Genomic DNA, 19,045 nt, shown 5'->3' with positions numbered 1-19,045 from the left:
AATGTAAGAATTTCTATTATGTCACAGTATTAGTCTATGTTAAAGCTGTAAGAAACACAGTGTTAATTCTTTTTTTGAGTTTTTTTAAAAGCTCAATGAAATCCAAACTGATAATTATGTTATCGCCTCCCCACAGTTTTGTATTCTTTGCTTTCTATTTTCCAGGTGTCTTGACTTATTAAAATGAATTGTGCATGTTATTGTGTTCATACAATTTTCTATAAATCCAGTGTAAGCTGATTTCCAACAGCTGACACAAAATACTGACATAATTCAAACACCCTCATTAAAGGAGAAACAGTATGAAAATCACTTTTTATTAATTTTCAAATACAAAACAAGAATTTCTGCATTTGTTTATCCAATGCAAATGATCTCCCCTGTGGTCAGTCCCAGCATTAACTCTTACAGCTATTTTACATCATCGTAATGGATTGTGTCCAATCACTGCAACATAGTAAATCAATTTTTGAGAGTTAAAAAGAATGAAACAAAATCGGTGACAAGATCCAGTGTTGTTTCACATTCCTTGCAGAATACCCCAGAGAACATAGCAACTCTGCTGTCTCAGCAACCTTACACTTGTTTCTTTTTGCACTTCTTAGCCCTCCTAAGGATATTACCTTTCTTGACTCCAGCATTCTTAGTGCCACATGGCTATTCCCACATACATAGCAAGTAGTGGTACCTCTAGGTAAATTGTGGTACTCTTGCTCATGTCAGATACTATCTTTCTGTATGAGTGTGCAGAGACATTCGTCTGCCTAACCCACAGCCTTGTGTCAGACCCAGACTGAAGTGCAAGAACTAATAAGCCAAGCTTTCTGCAACAAATCTAACCGTAGGCCGGATCCCCAGTCAGGTCAGCCCTCCCCTTCCTCAGGTCATCCAAGTGCCTTCCACTAGTTAACTAACACTTAATGTCAATGGAATAATAGACAATAAAGCAATCAAAACCCAAATCAGAGCCAGAATTTTCCCTTTTACATATGTAACAACGAAGAAGCTCCCAGTGCATTTAAGAACAAATGTAAATATGAAGTAACCTGCTTAGTGAGTAGTTGCTGTAGGCCATGATAGAAGCATAAAGAACTACTTCACTTTTAAAGTCCAAGCTCCAAGTCAGATTGTCAGATGCAACAACAGATGAAAACACAGCAGAGAACCTCAGGTAGGCCAATTGTTCGCTTCAAATGTTACCTGCATCACAGGCAGTGTGAGCTGGGCACTAAGTTTCTATACAGTAAGTACATTATGAGAAGAACCTTTGTTGCACAATTAGTCAGCCACAGCATGAATGCTGGTGTTTGCTTTGTGATGCCAGCCAAACTGAACTTTAAGCTCCAACCTAATACTTTTTCTTCCTGTTGTTGTTCTGGTGAGGGGTTTTTTTGATTTTGTTTTGAGGGTTTTAAAATTTTTTTTTAAATGCTTCTGATTATAAAGATTTACGATCTATTAATCCTGAAAATCTCACTAATAAATCCAGTCCTGTTTTCAGCCCACAGTGATGATAGTGCCTTTGCAAAGAACAAAGCTTCAAATAAAAATCTAAGACTTTTTTCCTACAAGCGCCATAAGTCCCATTTAACAAAACCAAATGGAATAGACAGAAACTCAGCCCTTGAGTAAGGTTGCATTTTTAATACACTATTTCTACCTGCAGCAGAAGCTGAAAAAGCAACCTGTAAAATTATGAAGCAACTATCAACCCAGTAGGCTTCAATGCATAATAAGGCCAATCAGCACTTTTTCACAAGATGCTTTGTTTTGGTCCTTGCAGGATAAAGTCTCTAACAAGTAGTATGCTGGTGGTCAGTTAAAAATGAAGCTACTATAATAGCAGACTGCCAAAAATTCCTATGTTTCAGTCAGCATAAAACCCTGACTCCAGAACATCCAAGATTTTAATTCACAAGTCTTGATGGGTGTGACTGAGTAAAAGAAAAAGTATATTTTACCATCAGTGTTTCTGTACAATCTGCTAGAAGGCCTGGTATATATTCATATATCTTTTTAATTTTACAATTACTTAATTTCAGCATTTAAAGATTCCTCTAATAGCAGTTCTACAATCCCACTCTGTTTCAATGCTCCTGTAAAATAAGAGTTGTACCAGTACCACCTCTGGAAACCAATTTAGTTTTGCTTAGCGCCCTGCCTTGCACCACCACCATCTTCATCTACTACAGGTTAGAACGAGTCAGCCAGGGAAATTCCTGGAAGAAAAAAAAAAAAACAAAAACAAAAAACCCAATCAATGGACAAACAGTAAGAGGAAGAGGATACAAATATGTATTAACTACCAGGTGGAATCCACAGGAAATAAAGACTGCTCCAAAACATTTTGTCTCATTTTGTCAGGAATCAAAAGGAACAACCATAAATTTTGGAAACAGTCATTAAAGAACTATGCATTAATAATAGCCAACAGGGAAAAAAACCCCACAAACCAAAAAACCAAGCAAAGCAGATGGCACACTGTAAAAACACCCATTCTCCTATTTTCCAAATCTAAAGGCAATCTTTCTGCCTTGCAACTATCTCTGCCTTCTCTAATGGTTTAAGTGATACTTCCTGAGGATTTCAGAGGCTTGCCCATATGAAGCTTGCAGAAAAAGAAAACATACCTGTTTCTTTCTCTCAGACTGTGGATCAATCATTACATTTATAAGTGAAGGTGTTTGCTTGTCAGTCACGCTTGCTTTCAGAGCATTCTGCAATTCTTCTGGTGTTTTAACAAAGTATCCTTTACCTCCAAAGGCAGACATGATTTCCTCATAGTGTGAATTCGGCAGGAGAGAAACAGGGGGTACACTGTAATGTAATGGAAAACCTCTGATTAATGTCAGGGATTAATTGCCAGACTGATCAATTTAATTACTTCAGCACTGATTTTAAAGTGTAAGCTGATTATTGTGCTGGTCTTATGAATTCTTCTGGGCTGAAAGAACTGTTTCCTATACCACTTAAGCTATGTTTACAGGGTAGCATACTCATTTCATCTTCTGGAGACATTCCTGAGCAGAGCTTTAGCCTAGATCTCTTGGTATGGAGATCTCAGCTCCAGAAGCAGAAGCCCAGTGTAAATTCAGAACATAAGTCTCAGGTAATTTTGGAAGTTATCATGATTTTGAGGCTTAGACCACTATGAACTCTATACTGCATGGCCTGAACTGCTGCGGGAACCTCAGACAACTAAGAGAGTGTCATCTCCCTGCAGCACTCCAGCAGTCTGGAATTAGGTTGGTAGCTTACTTTTCATAACTGGTTCTTACCTATATGAACTTAGCCCTAGGACTACATTCACTTTGAAAGATTTCAATCTGGATCACAAAGCATTAAAAGAGAAGAGAATGACCATTTTGGTTACTACTTCCTTATTTTTACAAAGGACATACTTTGAAGATGCTCACCATGTAGCAGGATTTCCAAACTTTAGCATCTCCTTCCAGGCATCTGCATCCAAACCAGTGTAAATCCCATTGTTGTTTACTACAATAATCAGGATTGGCAAGTTGTATCTAGAAAAAGATGCATTTGGAAGAATTCTGAAATATTTGCACCTTTCTGTAAGGTGTTAAAAGTGTCACTTTTCCTCAAATTAAAAATGAGAAAAATCACTTTCACCTGAAACATGATCTACTCATCACTGGTAACACATTATGTCACAACAGCATAAAAATGACTATCTATATTTTTTGGCTTGTTTTCATGTTCTTTTAAGAGTGCCCCATCTAAGAGCAGTGTCCTTGGCCTTCTACTTAAATTGATCCTGGCAACATACAAAGAGGGTCGTCTCGAGCAAAAAACAGTTACCTGCAAATAGTCTCCACCTCCATCCCAGAAAATCCAAAAGCACTATCTCCTTCTATGCAGATGACTCGCTTTTCAGGTGTTCGGTCTTTAGCTACCATTGCAGCTGCTATAGCAAAACCCAGCCCGACTCCCATCGTTCCAAAAGTCCCTGCATCAAGCCTAAAGACAAAAATACAAAATTACTATTCCTTTATTTCTACTCAAACTTTTACAGTAATCCATGGTGACTTAACTTTTACTTTTAATAATTTGACATATACTATTCAAATACTGTTTCATAAACAATTGATATAAAGAAATACCAGATCTATAGATGATTACATTCAGTCAAACAGATTATAAGACCGCAAATTTTTTAAGTAAAATAAACACACTGGAACTCTGATTAAAATTAAGAACTCTTATACACTAGTTGCGCTACAATAAAAAACTATTCTTGTATGCTTTTAGCTTGCATAGTAACAATATTTTCAAAAACATTCAATTACTGTAGAGATACAGAGACTACATGAAATCTTTCTATATTTAATTCCTTGAAAATATAACTAGAAGTCTGAAAGCCACTGGTTAAATACTGCTGTTCAAATTTTAGTCTTCTGTTCAACTTTTGAAATCAAATTGAGAGTTATAATTAAGTTAGATCACTTCAGTCAGAAGCACATAATGGATACAAGAGTACATAAAGAACTAGATTATTCTAGGGTTAACTTTTCAAATTTGCTTTCAGATATGCACAATGCAATCTGAAAAGACAACCATTAACATTACAGTGTCCTTATTTTAAATAAGGGGGGAAAAATGCAAACCCTTCCTCCAGCTTTATTGAAAGTTGTTTTTTGTTGGTTGGTTCAAAGAAGTATTTAGGTTCATTTAGGACTTCAGTGCCACTTTAACAAGGTGGCACAAGCTTCACTGTCAGATCAGAAGTTTCATCTCACCAGACAGATCTCACTTGTTCCCCCGCTTCAAGAAACAGCACTTAATTCCCACTTACATAAAACTAGACTACACATAATGATTAAAGAGCCATACCAACACTTCCCAATTTGAGTGCTTACATTTTAGGCAAGCAGGTTTACATGAAAGTGTGCCCAATATATCATCCAGTTTTCAAAATGAGTGGATTCTTAAGTTTTCCCTGGTTTTAAATGTCTTTCAAAGAAAAATTGTCCATATGAATTATTTTCAACATGACAATCCCAGTGATTGTTTTTAATTTAAATCGGTGTTCACCAGACTATGAGCACAGAAATAAATGTCTGGATCAGGGAATTCAACATGATGCTCCTCACTCACTTCCCACAAAAATGTGAGAAACTATCACCATTCTGTTGCAGAGCACACAGATGAGTCAGAGAATTGTTAAAATCTATGACAGGACATCAGTATGTGAGCAGAAAAATTTCCCTTAACCCCTCTCCCAACATACTAAACTTTTGTTTTTTATTTAGAACCTTTAAAAAGGATTACAAGAATTCTGTAACATCATAATTCTCAGCTAAATGAAGACATTTATACATAGATTAGCCTGCTGAGTCAGCACAACAAAAAAAAAAATACCACACCTTTGACGGGGATAGTAATTTGGAACCATAGTTCGTCCAATGTCCATGGTGTTTGCTCCCTCACTTACTAAGATGCAGTCCTTGGGTATCAGTTCTCTGATGTGATGAAAGACTGTGTAATAATTCATAGGCAGGGATTTCTGTAATGCTAATCCCTTAAAAATAAGAGATATTAGTAACTCCTATGGATAGAATTTATAATAAGGTGCAGAACTGACACATGTAAATAATGATGGAAATAAAAATGCACTCTGCTAGGTAAGGCTGAAGTATTTGGTCTTCCATCAACTACCTCAAGGTCACTCCTTCTGTATCTATCCTGGTGACACACGTGTTTATCAGGGGCTCAACTCAGCTCAGCAACCCTTGGATGAGGAAGCTTTTAAAACTGTTTAACCTGAGAGGCATATGAAATTTTTCTGCCCATAGGTTTGACTACTGATAACCCTAAGTGAGCTGTCACCTGTGTGCTGGGAGGTAGTTCAAAAGAGGGATCTGCTAGAATGAATTTTGTTTAGATCCCTGTCTTGGAAACATACATCTGAACTTGTAGAATATGAGTTGCATAGATTTAGGCATATGACAAGCATCTGTGGTCTTTTGGCCTTAATAGCTACTTCTTTTAACACAGATTACACTTCCACCAGCATTGCTAAACAGTTGAACAGCACAAATACAGAAGAAAACTAAGAATGCATCTTCATGTAAGCTAGCTTCCACTTGGAGTACCTGCCATTGCTTAGAAGTCACTGCCCACAACACAGCAGCTCTGGCTGTGGTCTTCTACTACTGGCTTAAGAACCCAATCCCAAAGTTCAATGGCTTCCACACAGTTTGAATTTAAACAAAACCTAGAATACTTATCTTACAATTAAGTATTAAGACTTACAGTTCATAAGCCTGACAAGAGTAAGCCTGTACAGGAATGGTATAAATTTTCAAAGTCGGGGTGACATGACTGTCAGAAGTAATTGAGGAGCTTGGATATAGACCAATGACAAAACTGACTATGTATCAGTACCTGTTAAGGCAAGAAACCTCCTCTTTTCTTGAATGTAATATTACCTTTGATCTTTCCTCATTGTTTGTTATTTTCTCTCTTAGCCTCTTCCACCACTCCGAATTAGAAGGATATTTCAATGGTCTTTTGCTGAATTCTTCTAAGAGCTGGAACAACATTGAAACGTTGCAGAGATTTCTTTCAACATATTTAAAAAAAAATACCATGAGCATCAAGAATAATGTAATCAAGAAAGACCCCAGGACAATCACAGTAACACTAATCAGAATGTTTAGCATCTAATTTGGGAATAGACTGGATGCACAGCATGAATATGTTGCCTGAAAAATGATTTTCCTTGAACAGTTTTCTTTTTTCTTTTTTTAACTGGTATGTGACTTTACATAAATCAGAGGAAATTAAGGTCAAAACAGGAGGACACCTGACATTACGTTACCTGCTTAGTCACAGCGCTTATGTCACCTAATAAAATTGCAGCTGGCCTCACATTATTTCCCAGCTCTTCTGCACAAATATCGATCTATATTTCAAAAAGAAAGACCACCATTAACACAAGGATATTAAATAGAATTTTTTTTTCCAGTTCAAGTGAGGAACACTGTTCAGCAATGTCTTCATACCTTCTTTTGGCTGTACAGATAACTTCCTCTGCCTTTCATTGAAATGACATCAGGAAATCCTTTATTTAAAGTAAAATACTATGGTACATACCTATTTTAATAAAAGTTCATATATATCCTTAAAATTGATTGCTTGCTTCTTTCAAGCTCTTGCAGACTGTATAGAACTTTATTAGAATATTAAGGAGAAGTGGTGATTTTAGTGATGTTTATGAGAACTAAAAATCTAGGCTTAGGTATACCCTTAAAGTCTACACAAAGCAGCAGTTTTCTTACTGAGAAGAGTTTGTGTATGCTACTTGGCAGTTAAGAATTTGGCTAGTATGAAGAAACTGAAAAGTGAATTGCAACCACTGAAGAAGCTTCCCCACTTTCTTTATCAGTGGTGTATGAGACCTCTAAGGTTACATGGAATACTAATTTATGACCAGGTCACACAGATTATGAACTGAATTAGTATTTTAATACCAAACCTTTACACTGAAAAAAAAATTACTTTGAGACTAAAAAATATTTTTCTTTACATTCTTTAGAAAAAGGAAACATAAAAGATGCATTATTTCATAAGTCAAAAGGAATTTTAGCTTAAAAAAATTGTTATTCCTCTGGAAAAGATGCAAAGTTTGGAACCTGAGGTTATGTACCTGATCACTGAAGGGAGGCCAGTCAGCACACTGAATCAACTACTACTGTTCAATCACAGACACCAAGAGAGGAGACTGTAGGACAAACAATTTAACAACTTGTCCTTCTAAGAGCTGGCAGATTCCCAAATACATTAATCAGTCAAATAGCCTTTCTTCCTCTTAATAACGGAGTGACTGAGTTCTTCTAATGACTGACTCTGGATCTGAAAGTAATTCTATTTCAGAAAAATCCAGCTGAGAAAGCAGTCAAACGGTATGAAAGGTTTCACAAGTTCAAGACAATTTGCTTTTAATCACGGAAATTCTAGTGCTCCAAAGATCGCACAAGTATCAAGAGTCTAATCTTAGTCAACTACATAGAATTGCCTGCCCTCCTCATTACAGCAGCACCACGTCCTGATAGCTGGAACAATGCTGTAACCATTTTTAGAAAAAATAAGTAAAAAAAAAAATTAAATCAGAAGTATTTCTGGAGAACTACCACAACTATATGCACTGTACTGCACTGTGTACTGCACACAGGGCAGTATTTTCCACGTGAAGTACCCTACCAAAATAATTTACAATAATTGCTCTAGGCAATGCTAGAACACAGAGGACTTCCTTCAAGTGATAGTAATTTTCCTGCTTACCTGAATAACCTTTACATCATGTCGAAACCTCGGTGGAAGACCAAAATGCAAAATCCAATTCAACCTTGCACCAAGCAAGACGATTACATCAGCATGCTGTAATGCTCTAATAAAGGGAAAGAAGAGAATCAGATAAGAAGGAATTATTATTAAATTTAATAGTGTTTTCAAAATTAGAAGTAATCCTAACCACTACAGCAAACCCCAGAATATATATGTAATCCTTCCTTCCTCTAACCTGCTTGCTTAGCCCCAAAGCCCTGTATCCTTTTACATAGCCAATCATCAAAGCATTCTTGAGCTTAGGAACTCAAGAAGAAAATTAATTATATTTTCCTAATATACTGTGTTTGGGAAAGGAATCATTACACTATAGAGACTAACCAGATGCTATAATGATGCTGATGTTAAAGCAAAAGACTCACTACTCTGACACTGGCAACAGTGGGTGACAAAATTAAGATTGTTGTGGACCTCTCAGTTTAGACTCCTGTTAATTTACCTTTCAGCTGGGTAGACAATATTTGGTATACTCTTTTATTCCCCATTTTTCTTCACAGCATGCTTAACAGAGATAAAGCTAAGATGCTCAACAATAGACAATATTTTAATCTCAAAGTATATAAATGCTCCATGTGCAAGCTGACTCTGTGCATATTCATACCTACTAGGGTTCTTACAGTCCATTCACATTAATTCTGCCAAGAGCCAAAAAAAGCTCTTATAAATTACTTTAAACACAGTACTTCAGTGTAGTTTGAAATACCTTATTTTTCTTTTTAAACAAAGTGCAATTTAGTGATGGTGTATTGCAGACACCATGCTAAGAGAGCAGATAAAACTTCAACTGCAATGTGTGCACCTTAAGCTTCTGTTTATTGTGTTAAAATAAAAAGCTAGTACTTTGTCTAGTTAAATGTTTAACAAACTGTTTGCCAGTTTCATTTTATGTTATGAAATACATACTAACAACATGGATACATCTACTTGCCGTAGGTTTCATAGTTAAAGAATATTAGCTCTCAGATAAAGTATCTTCCCAGCCAGCATTCTAAGCATTGTCAAAAGCGATCCACCTAAATCTGTTGTCTCTTTCCAAGCAAGATCTTCAGTGCTCTAAAATGAGGTGCAAAAAGTGGATGAAAAAATTTTGCTGTATGCATTTTGTCTTTCCTGGCATCTGTAGACCACCACAATTCCTAGTTGTTTGTCAGATGTTAAGATTAGAAGTCTTGTTTTATATTTACGTTGATCTTGCTGCAGCTACACAATTTGGATGGTTATCAGGAACTACTCCTTTTGCCATTGGTGTAGGCAAAAAAGGCAGTCCACAAAGGTCCACCAACTTTCTGATGTTATTTTCCGCATGTGAATAAGCAGCACCTGAATGAAATGAAAGAGACTGCTTAATACTACAGAAACCTACCCAATTCACTTGAACTTCAATTAACCTGATTAATAGCAGAAAGAGTACTATTCCCCATTATGAAAGCTGCCTGTTATTTTTCATTTTGCAGAACTCATAACATGCCAAACCACAGGTATCTGCGTTCAAATTTCCCATATTTTTGACAAAACCTTTTTTTTTTTTTAAGACTTCAGCTGAACTATTTTGCTATTTCTGTGAAGCAGGACAGGGAAAAATTGGAGATTCTATTTATCTAAAATGACAATTTTGAGTGGGAGGCAGAGACTTCTGCAACAGCAACAGGAGATGACCTTTGTGCTGTATCATGTCACTTTTTGCTTGCCCCCTGCATGCTGTTGTACCAGGTGCTCCTTAACAATCTGCCCAAACAGGTCTACTATAAGTCTTTAATGAAAAAAAAGAGAAGCTCAAAGACAACCTTGTAAAGATGTGTTTGTTCATACATTTACTGTGATGCTACCTTCAGTACATGGCTGCTGAATTAAAGTTGCCCAGGCAATCTAGAATAACTGACTGGTCCTTGTGCCATGACTTAAATCCATGAGTCTTAAATCCTGGAGAATAAACTTCTGTATTTCTTCCAAAAATTCTGCTAACAACAATATATAGCAGAAAGTCCAGATACATTTGTTAAGTAGATTCTCAATTCCTGACATCAAAAACACACATATCTATGTATTTTTGAGTTTTCTACCTTCCACTTTCAAAGAACACCCTTTTGTTCATGTGTATCAAGCCAGAGAGAGGGGGGAACCCCCCCCCCCTCCTGATCTATCTTCTGTCTATTATTTCATTACCTAATCAAAGATAAGATCCATCTTATCTCAATCATTTCACTCCCTGATTAAACATAGAACTTCCCTCCAAGGCACAGATCACTCCCACATCTGCAGGAAAACAGCCTGGGTTAAACAAGTTGGTTATTATCTTCAACAGAAATGCAACTGTGGTGACTAACATTCCACAAGGAGGGACAAAATAAGCGAACCAGGACAGACAATAATTACCCTCTATCTTTAGGGACACCTCTATTTCAGAAATGAAATACCCTGTCAGAGTACAATGGAAAGTCCATAAAACAGCAATAACAGCAACATCCGCTGTGTTGCTTCATGTCCCCACACAGGTAGGCTGGCACTTTCAGTAAGTCCAAATGGAAGAATGACCTTTGGTTATTCTGATTCTTGCTATATATGCCAGAGCATCAGAGAGAGAATATCACTTCTGTATTCTAACAGAATTTGTTTGGAATTTTGGAAATGATGCCTTGGTATTTGCTCTAGCCTTAAGACAACGGTTATCTGATTTTCTTCTTCTTAAAGTTGTATTTTATCCATTGACTTTTCAACTAGATAAGAGACAACAGTTACACAACAGAAAAAAAATACTCTAAAAAACAGAGCAGATTTTAACATCAAATTTCAAATAAGTTTGTGGGTTTTGTTTTGAGTTTGTTTGTTTTAATTGAGAGTGAAAAGGAGGTGGCTAGCACTTATGGGAAAAAGAAATCACTTTGGTCATTGTTCTTGTCCTGAACTTGTACAGTTCAAAGCCACATCAAAGCATGCTACCTTTGCCAATGATTAGCAGAGGCTGCCTGGAATGAGCAATGATAGACGCTGCTTTGGATACAGCAGAGTGTTCAGCCGTGCTGATGGGAGGTGGCAGGCAGCATTCCACGTACCTGGAAGTCAAGCAAAACAAGAGAGGCTCTTAAACTCAAACGAAGAAATATTGAAAGATAAAACCTATTGTTTAGCATAAAACTGCTGTTGCTAAACAAATGTTACTCTCAGAATTTATCAGAACAGGATATACTTTTTTAAAACGGGCTTTGAAGTTTTTCTTGCGTGTTTCTTTAATCTTACAGGTAGTGTTGTTCCAGAGATTTACAAAGTGACATCATTGTACTACCATCATACTAATTCATTCCTTTTTGCACATTTCGTTACAAACTACAACCTCCACCACATGTTATGATGGAACATCACATTTAGAGGCTGGATTTTTAGTATCATTTCAACCTCATGGCAATTTAATCTATTGCTCTTGTTTATCTTTTTCTGGTTTTAAGAAAAGAAAATACAAAAGTAACTTAAAACTAAAATTTCTTTTATTCAATGATTTGAAAAATAATGAATATGATTTTTACGCACTTGACAGATCTCTTATTCACCTGAAGATTCACAAAATCCCCAGGTATGTCAATATAGCAGGAACCCGGACGACCATATATGCTGGTTCTTACAGCCTAGAAAACAGATAATCACAGTTCTGATCACTGTTTGAAAGGATTTTAAAAATCTTTATATGTAAAAAACAAGAAAACCCTTCTGCAGGCAGAGAAGGAACATGCTGTTTCGTATTGCTGAGCTACCATGGGGAAAGCTCTCATGGACTGATTCATACCAATAAATTCAAGTTTTGACAGCTATTTACATTTTCCCCTATATGCCAGCTGAAGCCTTTTGGTAGATGCACAGTATTAGACTGTAAATTCTTTGTTTAATTTACAATAAGGCAAGTGCATTATCAGCTGCTGTGTCTGGAAATACTAAATTAAACTTTCATGATGAATTCTATTTAAAGTACCATAGAGAAAAACCAAGACAATGAATGCCTCCATTTTCTATTACTTTTGATTCTAATTCTTCTATTACAGGTAGATGCTCTGCTGAATTTGCATTTCTGAAAATAGTATTGTATGCAGAATTTAGGCTGATGTGGCTGAAGCGTTGCTGCAACAGTAGCAAGAGACTTTTGTAGTCCTTTCTGAAGCACTGAGATAAGGATGTGTCATCTCTCTCAAAAAAATCCACCAAACCAACAACCAAACTCAAAACCCAAACACAACCACCTCTATTGCTCCCCCTCCAAATCTCCTTCACATAATGAGGTGTGCTAAAAGAGCTGAAGCTCGTAGTATTACATTTCTAGTTATTGCATCCCAAAACTATTTCTTCCATAAAAAAGTTTCCAGCTCTGACTGAAGCTAACAAAAAACGCTGCAGGGATCAGTAAGCATCAGATTGAACCAGAATCTATTTCTAACCTCTTCCATAGCATTGTTCATAGGAAAAACATCCCTGGTTGTTAATTTAATTAACCATCACCTAACATCTGCAGGACCAAACCATTTACAGTAACAACTATGCAAAAAATACTCTCAGAACTTATATAGGAGGAGACAGTTATTTGATATTCTGTTGCTAATCTAGTATTTTTTCATACCTTTTCAATAACAGCAGGAATAACTTCTAAGCTGCTTGGACGGACAGACAGTTTGTTGTACAGCCTACCAGCTTCAACCTGAATAAATGCATATAACCATTATACTGATTTATCAAAGCGATTTGCTCATTTCCATCTCATTTCAACATGAATAAAATGGAAAAATTTCCAAATGGAAAGCAATAAGCTGAAAAATCCCACACAGGAAAATGCTGTTCCTAAGCTGCTGGAAACTGTCAAAGCCCAACTCATTTCCCTGAGTGCTTAAATATTCCCCCCCCAAAAGTGGTGGCATTTTTCTTGGAAAGTTTATTTTGCTTTCCTCCATCTCAGAAAAGACAGACAAAGGCAATTTATACCAGTTGAGAACCTAAAACAGAGCATGAATTCTAACATGAGTATGGACAAAGACATTCCAGGTAATCTGCTGTATTTACAGTGTCAATTTTAAACCAGCAGATGGAGCAAATAAACAGCATTATAAAATCTGTCAGGAAATGTTAGTGTCTGGGATTGTCATTCCTAATGAAGAAATTACATCAATTATTTAACTGAAACCTTTCTGTAGAAACTTGTATGTCTGCATACCTGTGGGAATTCCTGGAAAGCTCCCATGGTTTCCTGATTTCTGTCAGAAGAGCCTCCAATAACAATCAAAGGCCTAGAAAGGTATATTGGAAAAACTCAAACAAAGCAACCTTAAGCATACATATATTTTCAGTCTAAGGTCACATAGGGGCAGCAAAACTTTAGTCAATGACTCATTTTTAAAAAAAGAATTTGAACACTTGAGGTCTTTTTTCAGAGTGTCAGAGACATGATTTGTTAGCATTCCCACTATTGATCTTCCGTTGTCCATCAGCCACTGCTGATCTAATCCTCTAGATCACGTGCACCTGATATTACCAGAGCTTCTACCTAAAATACATCATACAGCTTTCTGAACAGCTTTCAGTGGCAGACCAGCTGAAGTTGCCATGTCTCAGTGAAGGCTTGTGGGAGTAAATGCTCTGTACATAATTTAATTCAATACTTAATTACTGCTCCAAATGTCTGCATGGGGAGCAAATATGGATTTTAACAACGTAGTTGTCAATTTGTTCACATATGAAATACTGTAATTCAAAGGCAATGTGGATTTAAATTTAGAAAAAAACCTCTAAGACTCTCCATGATCAATAAAGCGTTACAGGCTGAGTATTGACTTCATTTTCAAACGTATCCATACAATCAGATATACTGATAGATTTTCCAATATGTGCATAATGGGTAGGACAAAAAGGAGAATTTTGCTATGAGAATACAAAAAATGGAATTAAATTACTTTTAGGGTTGATAAATGAAGAATTCTCTTCTCATTATCCACAGGAAGGAAAAAACATCCTATACTAGATACTGTGGAGCTCAACAACTGCAACAAATAACAACAAACAATTATTAGAAATTTAAAGGGGAAATGTAGCTAAATTACCAGCAGTTCATGGTTGCATTTGCCATCCCACCAAGGGCATGCAGAAAACCTGGACCAGACACTACAAGACATACTCCTGGTCTAGAGGGGAAAAAAAAAAAAAAAAAGAAAAGAGTGAGCACAAATAAATCCCCAACAATAATTAGTAAGATGCTGAAATATATAACATTAAAGTTTTACTCATATCATCAAAATGCATGAACAACAAGGGATTTGCATGAAAGACTAAAGATAGACATAGGAATCAGAAATCCTTTAGCTGTATCAACCCAATTGAAAAAACAAGTGAACAGTTGTTACGTGTCACCCACACAGAACATATGCAGGCTCATCATAACACAGCTCCTTACTTCTTTTATTGCATTTACTCCATCATCTAGCATTTATATGGAATTTGGTAAGCCACTTATGTTTGCAGTTCTCTCAACTCCACTTTAGCACTAGGTATCAATGAAGAAAGCTCACAAAGGAAGAAGTGCATCTGATTCAACACAAATTTTACTATAGTTTAATTCAGGCAGAGGCACTTGTTATTCCAGGTGATGAGATAAAAATGACAGTTCTTAACTACTGAGCATTTTTTAGCAGCTTTACACTCTTTAAATATCAGAAAAAAAAAAAACCTAGCTTACTTCCAGAGGATTATACAAAGGAAGAAAAACTACAAAACCATATAACAGGTGTCATGCTTGCAGACAGAATAAGGAATGATCACCTGCATCACTGAGTCTGCAATTGTGAGCACGCAGACACCAGATGTTTACTTTAGAAAAGGATCCATGGGATACCCAAGAAGCACACCTCCAGTCACAGGCTACAGAATGCTTCCCAACAACATTAAGAGCAAAATACAGTAGAAAAGAGAAGTCAGTACTTCATGTCAGAAGAAGCACAGGGGAAACTGGAAGGCTTATGATCAGTCTGTGTATTGACACGGTATTTGTTGAATAATATGCCCAGATGATGAGATTAAGGTATAGTGGGTCCACCAAGTTGCAACGAACAATGGTGGCACGATTTCTGCTCCTCATACCAATGGTGTTAAACTGCTACTTAGACATTAAAAGAGAAGAAATAAAGAAAGTTAAGATGGACAATATCATATGATCTTAAGCATCTCCTTGTTCCTGCCCTGAATCATAGCAATAGAAATACTTATAACCGTTACTGACAGTTATTCTAAAATTCATGTACCATTTTAACTGCCCTACATCTGCACACACTAAAACCACCCAGCTCCAAACCAGGAAAACATTCCTAGCCTCTAACTGCTGAGTGTAATACGGTTAATATTATAAATATTAATAAATATGGAATGTACCTGCCAGTCAAATATCCAACAGCAGATGCAGCATAACAGGCCTATTGAAAATACTGGAGTTAATTATATAGTTATTATTATATATACACATTTCATGATATCTTGTACATAACTTTCAACAAAAATACTGAAAATAAGCAAGTACAGATTTTGCCCTGATCATTAGAGCTTAAATGTAAGTAGAAGAACCCCTTCACCCTCCCCATTATAAGGTGTGTTCATGAAGGCTTATCTGAAAATTCTCAAAACTCATCTCCACATTTCAGGATTCTGTTGTTCCAGGATATTACATTAGGAGTATTTATGACTCAAAGAACAAAACCCCAACATAAAAGAAAGCCCCCATAACCCGAGAAGCAAAATGAACAGAACAGCATAAGAAACTTCTGCCTTCTAGACTAACAAGGAAGAGGGATTTACAAGAGCAAGGCAACAAACAGAAATCCAGCCATGACTGGAATGACTCATTGTATTTCAGAAATTAAGCAGAAGGTTGAAATCACACGCTGGTGAGATTCATTAGCAGATCAGGGATTGTCTTTTACAAGCTGAGCTGCTGAAGTACTTCTCAATCTATTTCTGGTATCATGTTTAGTTTTAGATACTTTGACATTTCAAAGAAAAATTGCATTTTGACTAATTTTCACAAAAGTAATGCCTACAACATGTATTAACATAGCTTAGCAGAAGTACTATTACAGAGTATGCTTTTATGTTATTCCTGTACTAATATTAAACATTCAGATATAAAGTCCACCTGGTAACAAGACAGTATGTGATCAAGTAGAAACAGAAGCTTATGGGCAACCTCAGAACTCTAAAAGAGTCATACGTGCTTTTGTCTTGAATTCAGCAAGCTCTAACACTTAATGGAAAGAAGTAATTTTGCAATTTTTTTTTTTTTTTTTTTTTTTTAAGCAAGCTCCTGGCCTTACAGCTTGCCTCTTTCATTTTGAAATAGAGTTGGGATTTTGGTTTTTAGGTTTATTGAGTACTACTGTGGTGAGAAGTAACACAAAAGCTCCTTCTAAAAGTTTACAAAAGCTACTAAACATTTTCCTCAAACCTATGAGTAATTCTAGGTAACACAGCATGTTAGCAACATCAGCTTAAATGAGTGAAAACACTGACTTATTATAAGCAGCAAGGAGAAACTGTCTTTAATATCCTCATGCTCCTACAGATACAGACCAACTGAGAAAAACTTGGGGCTTCGTAGAGGAATAATAAGCAGCCCTTATATTCTTCGCAGCGTTAGAATAGGGAATTGTTGACAAAAAAGTACATTGACAAGAAAAATCTATTCCTACTTTCCATAAGCCTCTGACATAGAGAAATGTCGCTAATATTCAAGAATCCAGTAACAATTTGATGATATATCTATGTGCAAGAGTTTAGAAGCATTTGGAGTAGGTGTTACTAAAAATCTTGTTAATGGAGCTCAAAGTATGGTGCTGAGTTCCCATGGCAATCATGTTTTAGAACTAAGTGGCAAAATAAAGCAGCACATAGAATGTGAGTTCATGTACAGTCATTGCCATTAAAACTTCTACTGCTTCATTCTGCAAGGAAGCAACATTACTAGATCTGTCTGTATTTAGAAGTGAGAAGATCATAAATAATTTTGAAGGTATACTTAAAAGATTTTTTTTGTGTGTCTGAATAGTAAGAACAAAAATCCATTTTACTTATGAACCTTGCACCACCTCATTTCCTTCCCCCCACCCCACCAAAAAAAAAAAAAAAGGTGTAATGGTACTCATGTTATCTGTTAAGGTCACAACACAGTTGATCAGCTGAAACCAGAGTCTTATTTTCCTCAGACAGGCAAGAAGGACATAGGCATATAAAATGCAAATGACCACCAAATCCACAATCAACATTAGAAAGAAATGTAGGCGGTCCAGAAGCAGGCACTGAACCCGAAGTTTGGAACCACCCATGAGTGCTGGGTTGGAACTGTAGCCAAAGCAGAGGCCTGTTGCTCTCATACAAGCAGAAGAACACTAAGCAGGGTTTAATTAAATTATTCTGTTTTCAACTCAGACAAAAGCAAACTAATACAACATAGCTAGTAAACAATGGTTAAGCATTTCTCTACTCAGTGGCCCAGTTAAAATAGTACTGCCATGCCTAGGAGCAGGCCTGAAGCCCTTATGTTAATTGTACCTAATGCTAAATGTTCCTGTAGGGCTTGTGACCAACTTGTTAGAGAACTTGCTGTATGAACCTGAGCTTGGTACATGATGTCTTTCGTTGTGACATACAACTTCAGTGTAGGCTTTGAAAACATGGACACAGGTTTAAAGCAGCAGTCCCAGAATAATAAGCAATTTGCTGATGGACAATTACTGGTCACTGAAGAAGTGTAACCTGAGAGCTGGGAAGACACTCCTTTTGTTTTAGGAAAAGCAGTGGTGGCTAAGCAAGGGAGGAAAAAAAAAAAAAAAACCAAAACAAAACACAAACCCAGAACAAAGAACAACCAACAGATGTAGAACAGGATAAGGACCTGTTTTGGTCTGGGAAAGACCATCCAACCAACATCCATCCAACACCGCACAGTCCAGGTACGGAAGCCAAGGGGTAAGACCTATTCAGAGACCAGAACACCTTATAAAAAGATATCTTTAATCTAAGGGGTGGAGAAAAAAAGATGTCCACTTTGGTTCCAGTTGCCCTTACTGAAGGGTTCTCAAGTGATTCCCTTGACAGCTAGCACCATTCCTGCTAACCACACTGTACCAGCTCCAGCATATTATATACTCACGACTGACTTAGGAAATGATTATCAAGAAGATATCACTTTGAATACATAGTGATAATTATTGTTAAATATTAAGAACTAAACATTAGCAAGGTGTATTGTTAATGAGTAACAATATAGTAAAAGAGGGGTTTTTTAAGTTTAAAACTGACCTGGGTTATCAGTCTCCTAAACAACCACTGCAATCTCTAATTACCCAGGGACAGATACAGAAAACACATGCCCCTATTGAGTTGCAACATAACTACGCAGTACTCAAGGGGCAATACGGGACATGGGTTAAACTGCTTCTAGTGAACTTATGGCATGTTACAGGCCACAGGAGATTAGCTAACAGATACTGGTAGTACTATTTAGCTTTTAACTTCATGCTTTAACTTCGTCTTTGTAGTCAAGCAGTTTATTCTTCAGTTTTACAGGCTTTTGCTACATCTGGCCCAGAAACGAGGCAGAAACTCAACCCCTGGAAAAAACTTTGTTTTCCGTATATCTCAGATCATATACAGTTGCCTTTACCAATAA

General features: G+C 36.6%; 1 protein-coding gene across 6 annotated transcripts in view; it reads right to left on the bottom strand.

Moving 5' to 3' along the window:
- Nucleotides 1-296: 296 nt before the first annotated feature.
- HACL1 (2-hydroxyacyl-CoA lyase 1) overlaps nucleotides 297-19,045 on the bottom strand; it is a 22,185-nt gene continuing 3,436 nt past the window's right edge. For 3 of the 6 annotated variants that reach the window (XM_074861637.1, XM_074861656.1, XM_074861666.1), the window contains 16 exons: nucleotides 18,269-18,349; nucleotides 15,757-15,797; nucleotides 14,436-14,516; nucleotides 13,553-13,625; nucleotides 12,965-13,042; nucleotides 11,890-11,984; nucleotides 11,305-11,417; nucleotides 9,552-9,687; nucleotides 8,305-8,410; nucleotides 6,842-6,925; nucleotides 6,450-6,551; nucleotides 5,385-5,539; nucleotides 3,820-3,978; nucleotides 3,417-3,524; nucleotides 2,631-2,817; nucleotides 297-2,219 (listed from right to left, as the gene is read on the bottom strand). In XM_074861637.1, the coding sequence (XP_074717738.1) occupies nucleotides 2,187-2,219; nucleotides 2,631-2,817; nucleotides 3,417-3,524; nucleotides 3,820-3,978; nucleotides 5,385-5,539; nucleotides 6,450-6,551; nucleotides 6,842-6,925; nucleotides 8,305-8,410; nucleotides 9,552-9,687; nucleotides 11,305-11,417; nucleotides 11,890-11,984; nucleotides 12,965-13,042; nucleotides 13,553-13,625; nucleotides 14,436-14,516; nucleotides 15,757-15,797; nucleotides 18,269-18,349 (1,632 nt within the window). In that variant the 3' untranslated portion in view covers nucleotides 297-2,186. Of the gene's footprint in view, nucleotides 2,220-2,630; nucleotides 2,818-3,416; nucleotides 3,525-3,819; nucleotides 3,979-5,384; nucleotides 5,540-6,449; nucleotides 6,552-6,841; nucleotides 6,926-8,304; nucleotides 8,411-9,551; nucleotides 9,688-11,304; nucleotides 11,418-11,889; nucleotides 11,985-12,964; nucleotides 13,043-13,552; nucleotides 13,626-14,435; nucleotides 14,517-15,756; nucleotides 15,810-18,268; nucleotides 18,350-19,045 lie in introns of all 6 variants that reach the window. The other 3 variants (XM_074861648.1, XM_074861674.1, XM_074861685.1) reach the window with 3 other exon arrangements.

The sequence above is a fragment of the Strix uralensis genome, chromosome 1 (assembly GCF_047716275.1).
Source record: "Strix uralensis isolate ZFMK-TIS-50842 chromosome 1, bStrUra1, whole genome shotgun sequence".
Lineage (NCBI taxonomy): Eukaryota > Metazoa > Chordata > Aves > Strigiformes > Strigidae > Strix > Strix uralensis.
Note: the sequence above shows the minus strand (reverse complement) of the source record. Positions and strands in the feature narration are given on the sequence as shown.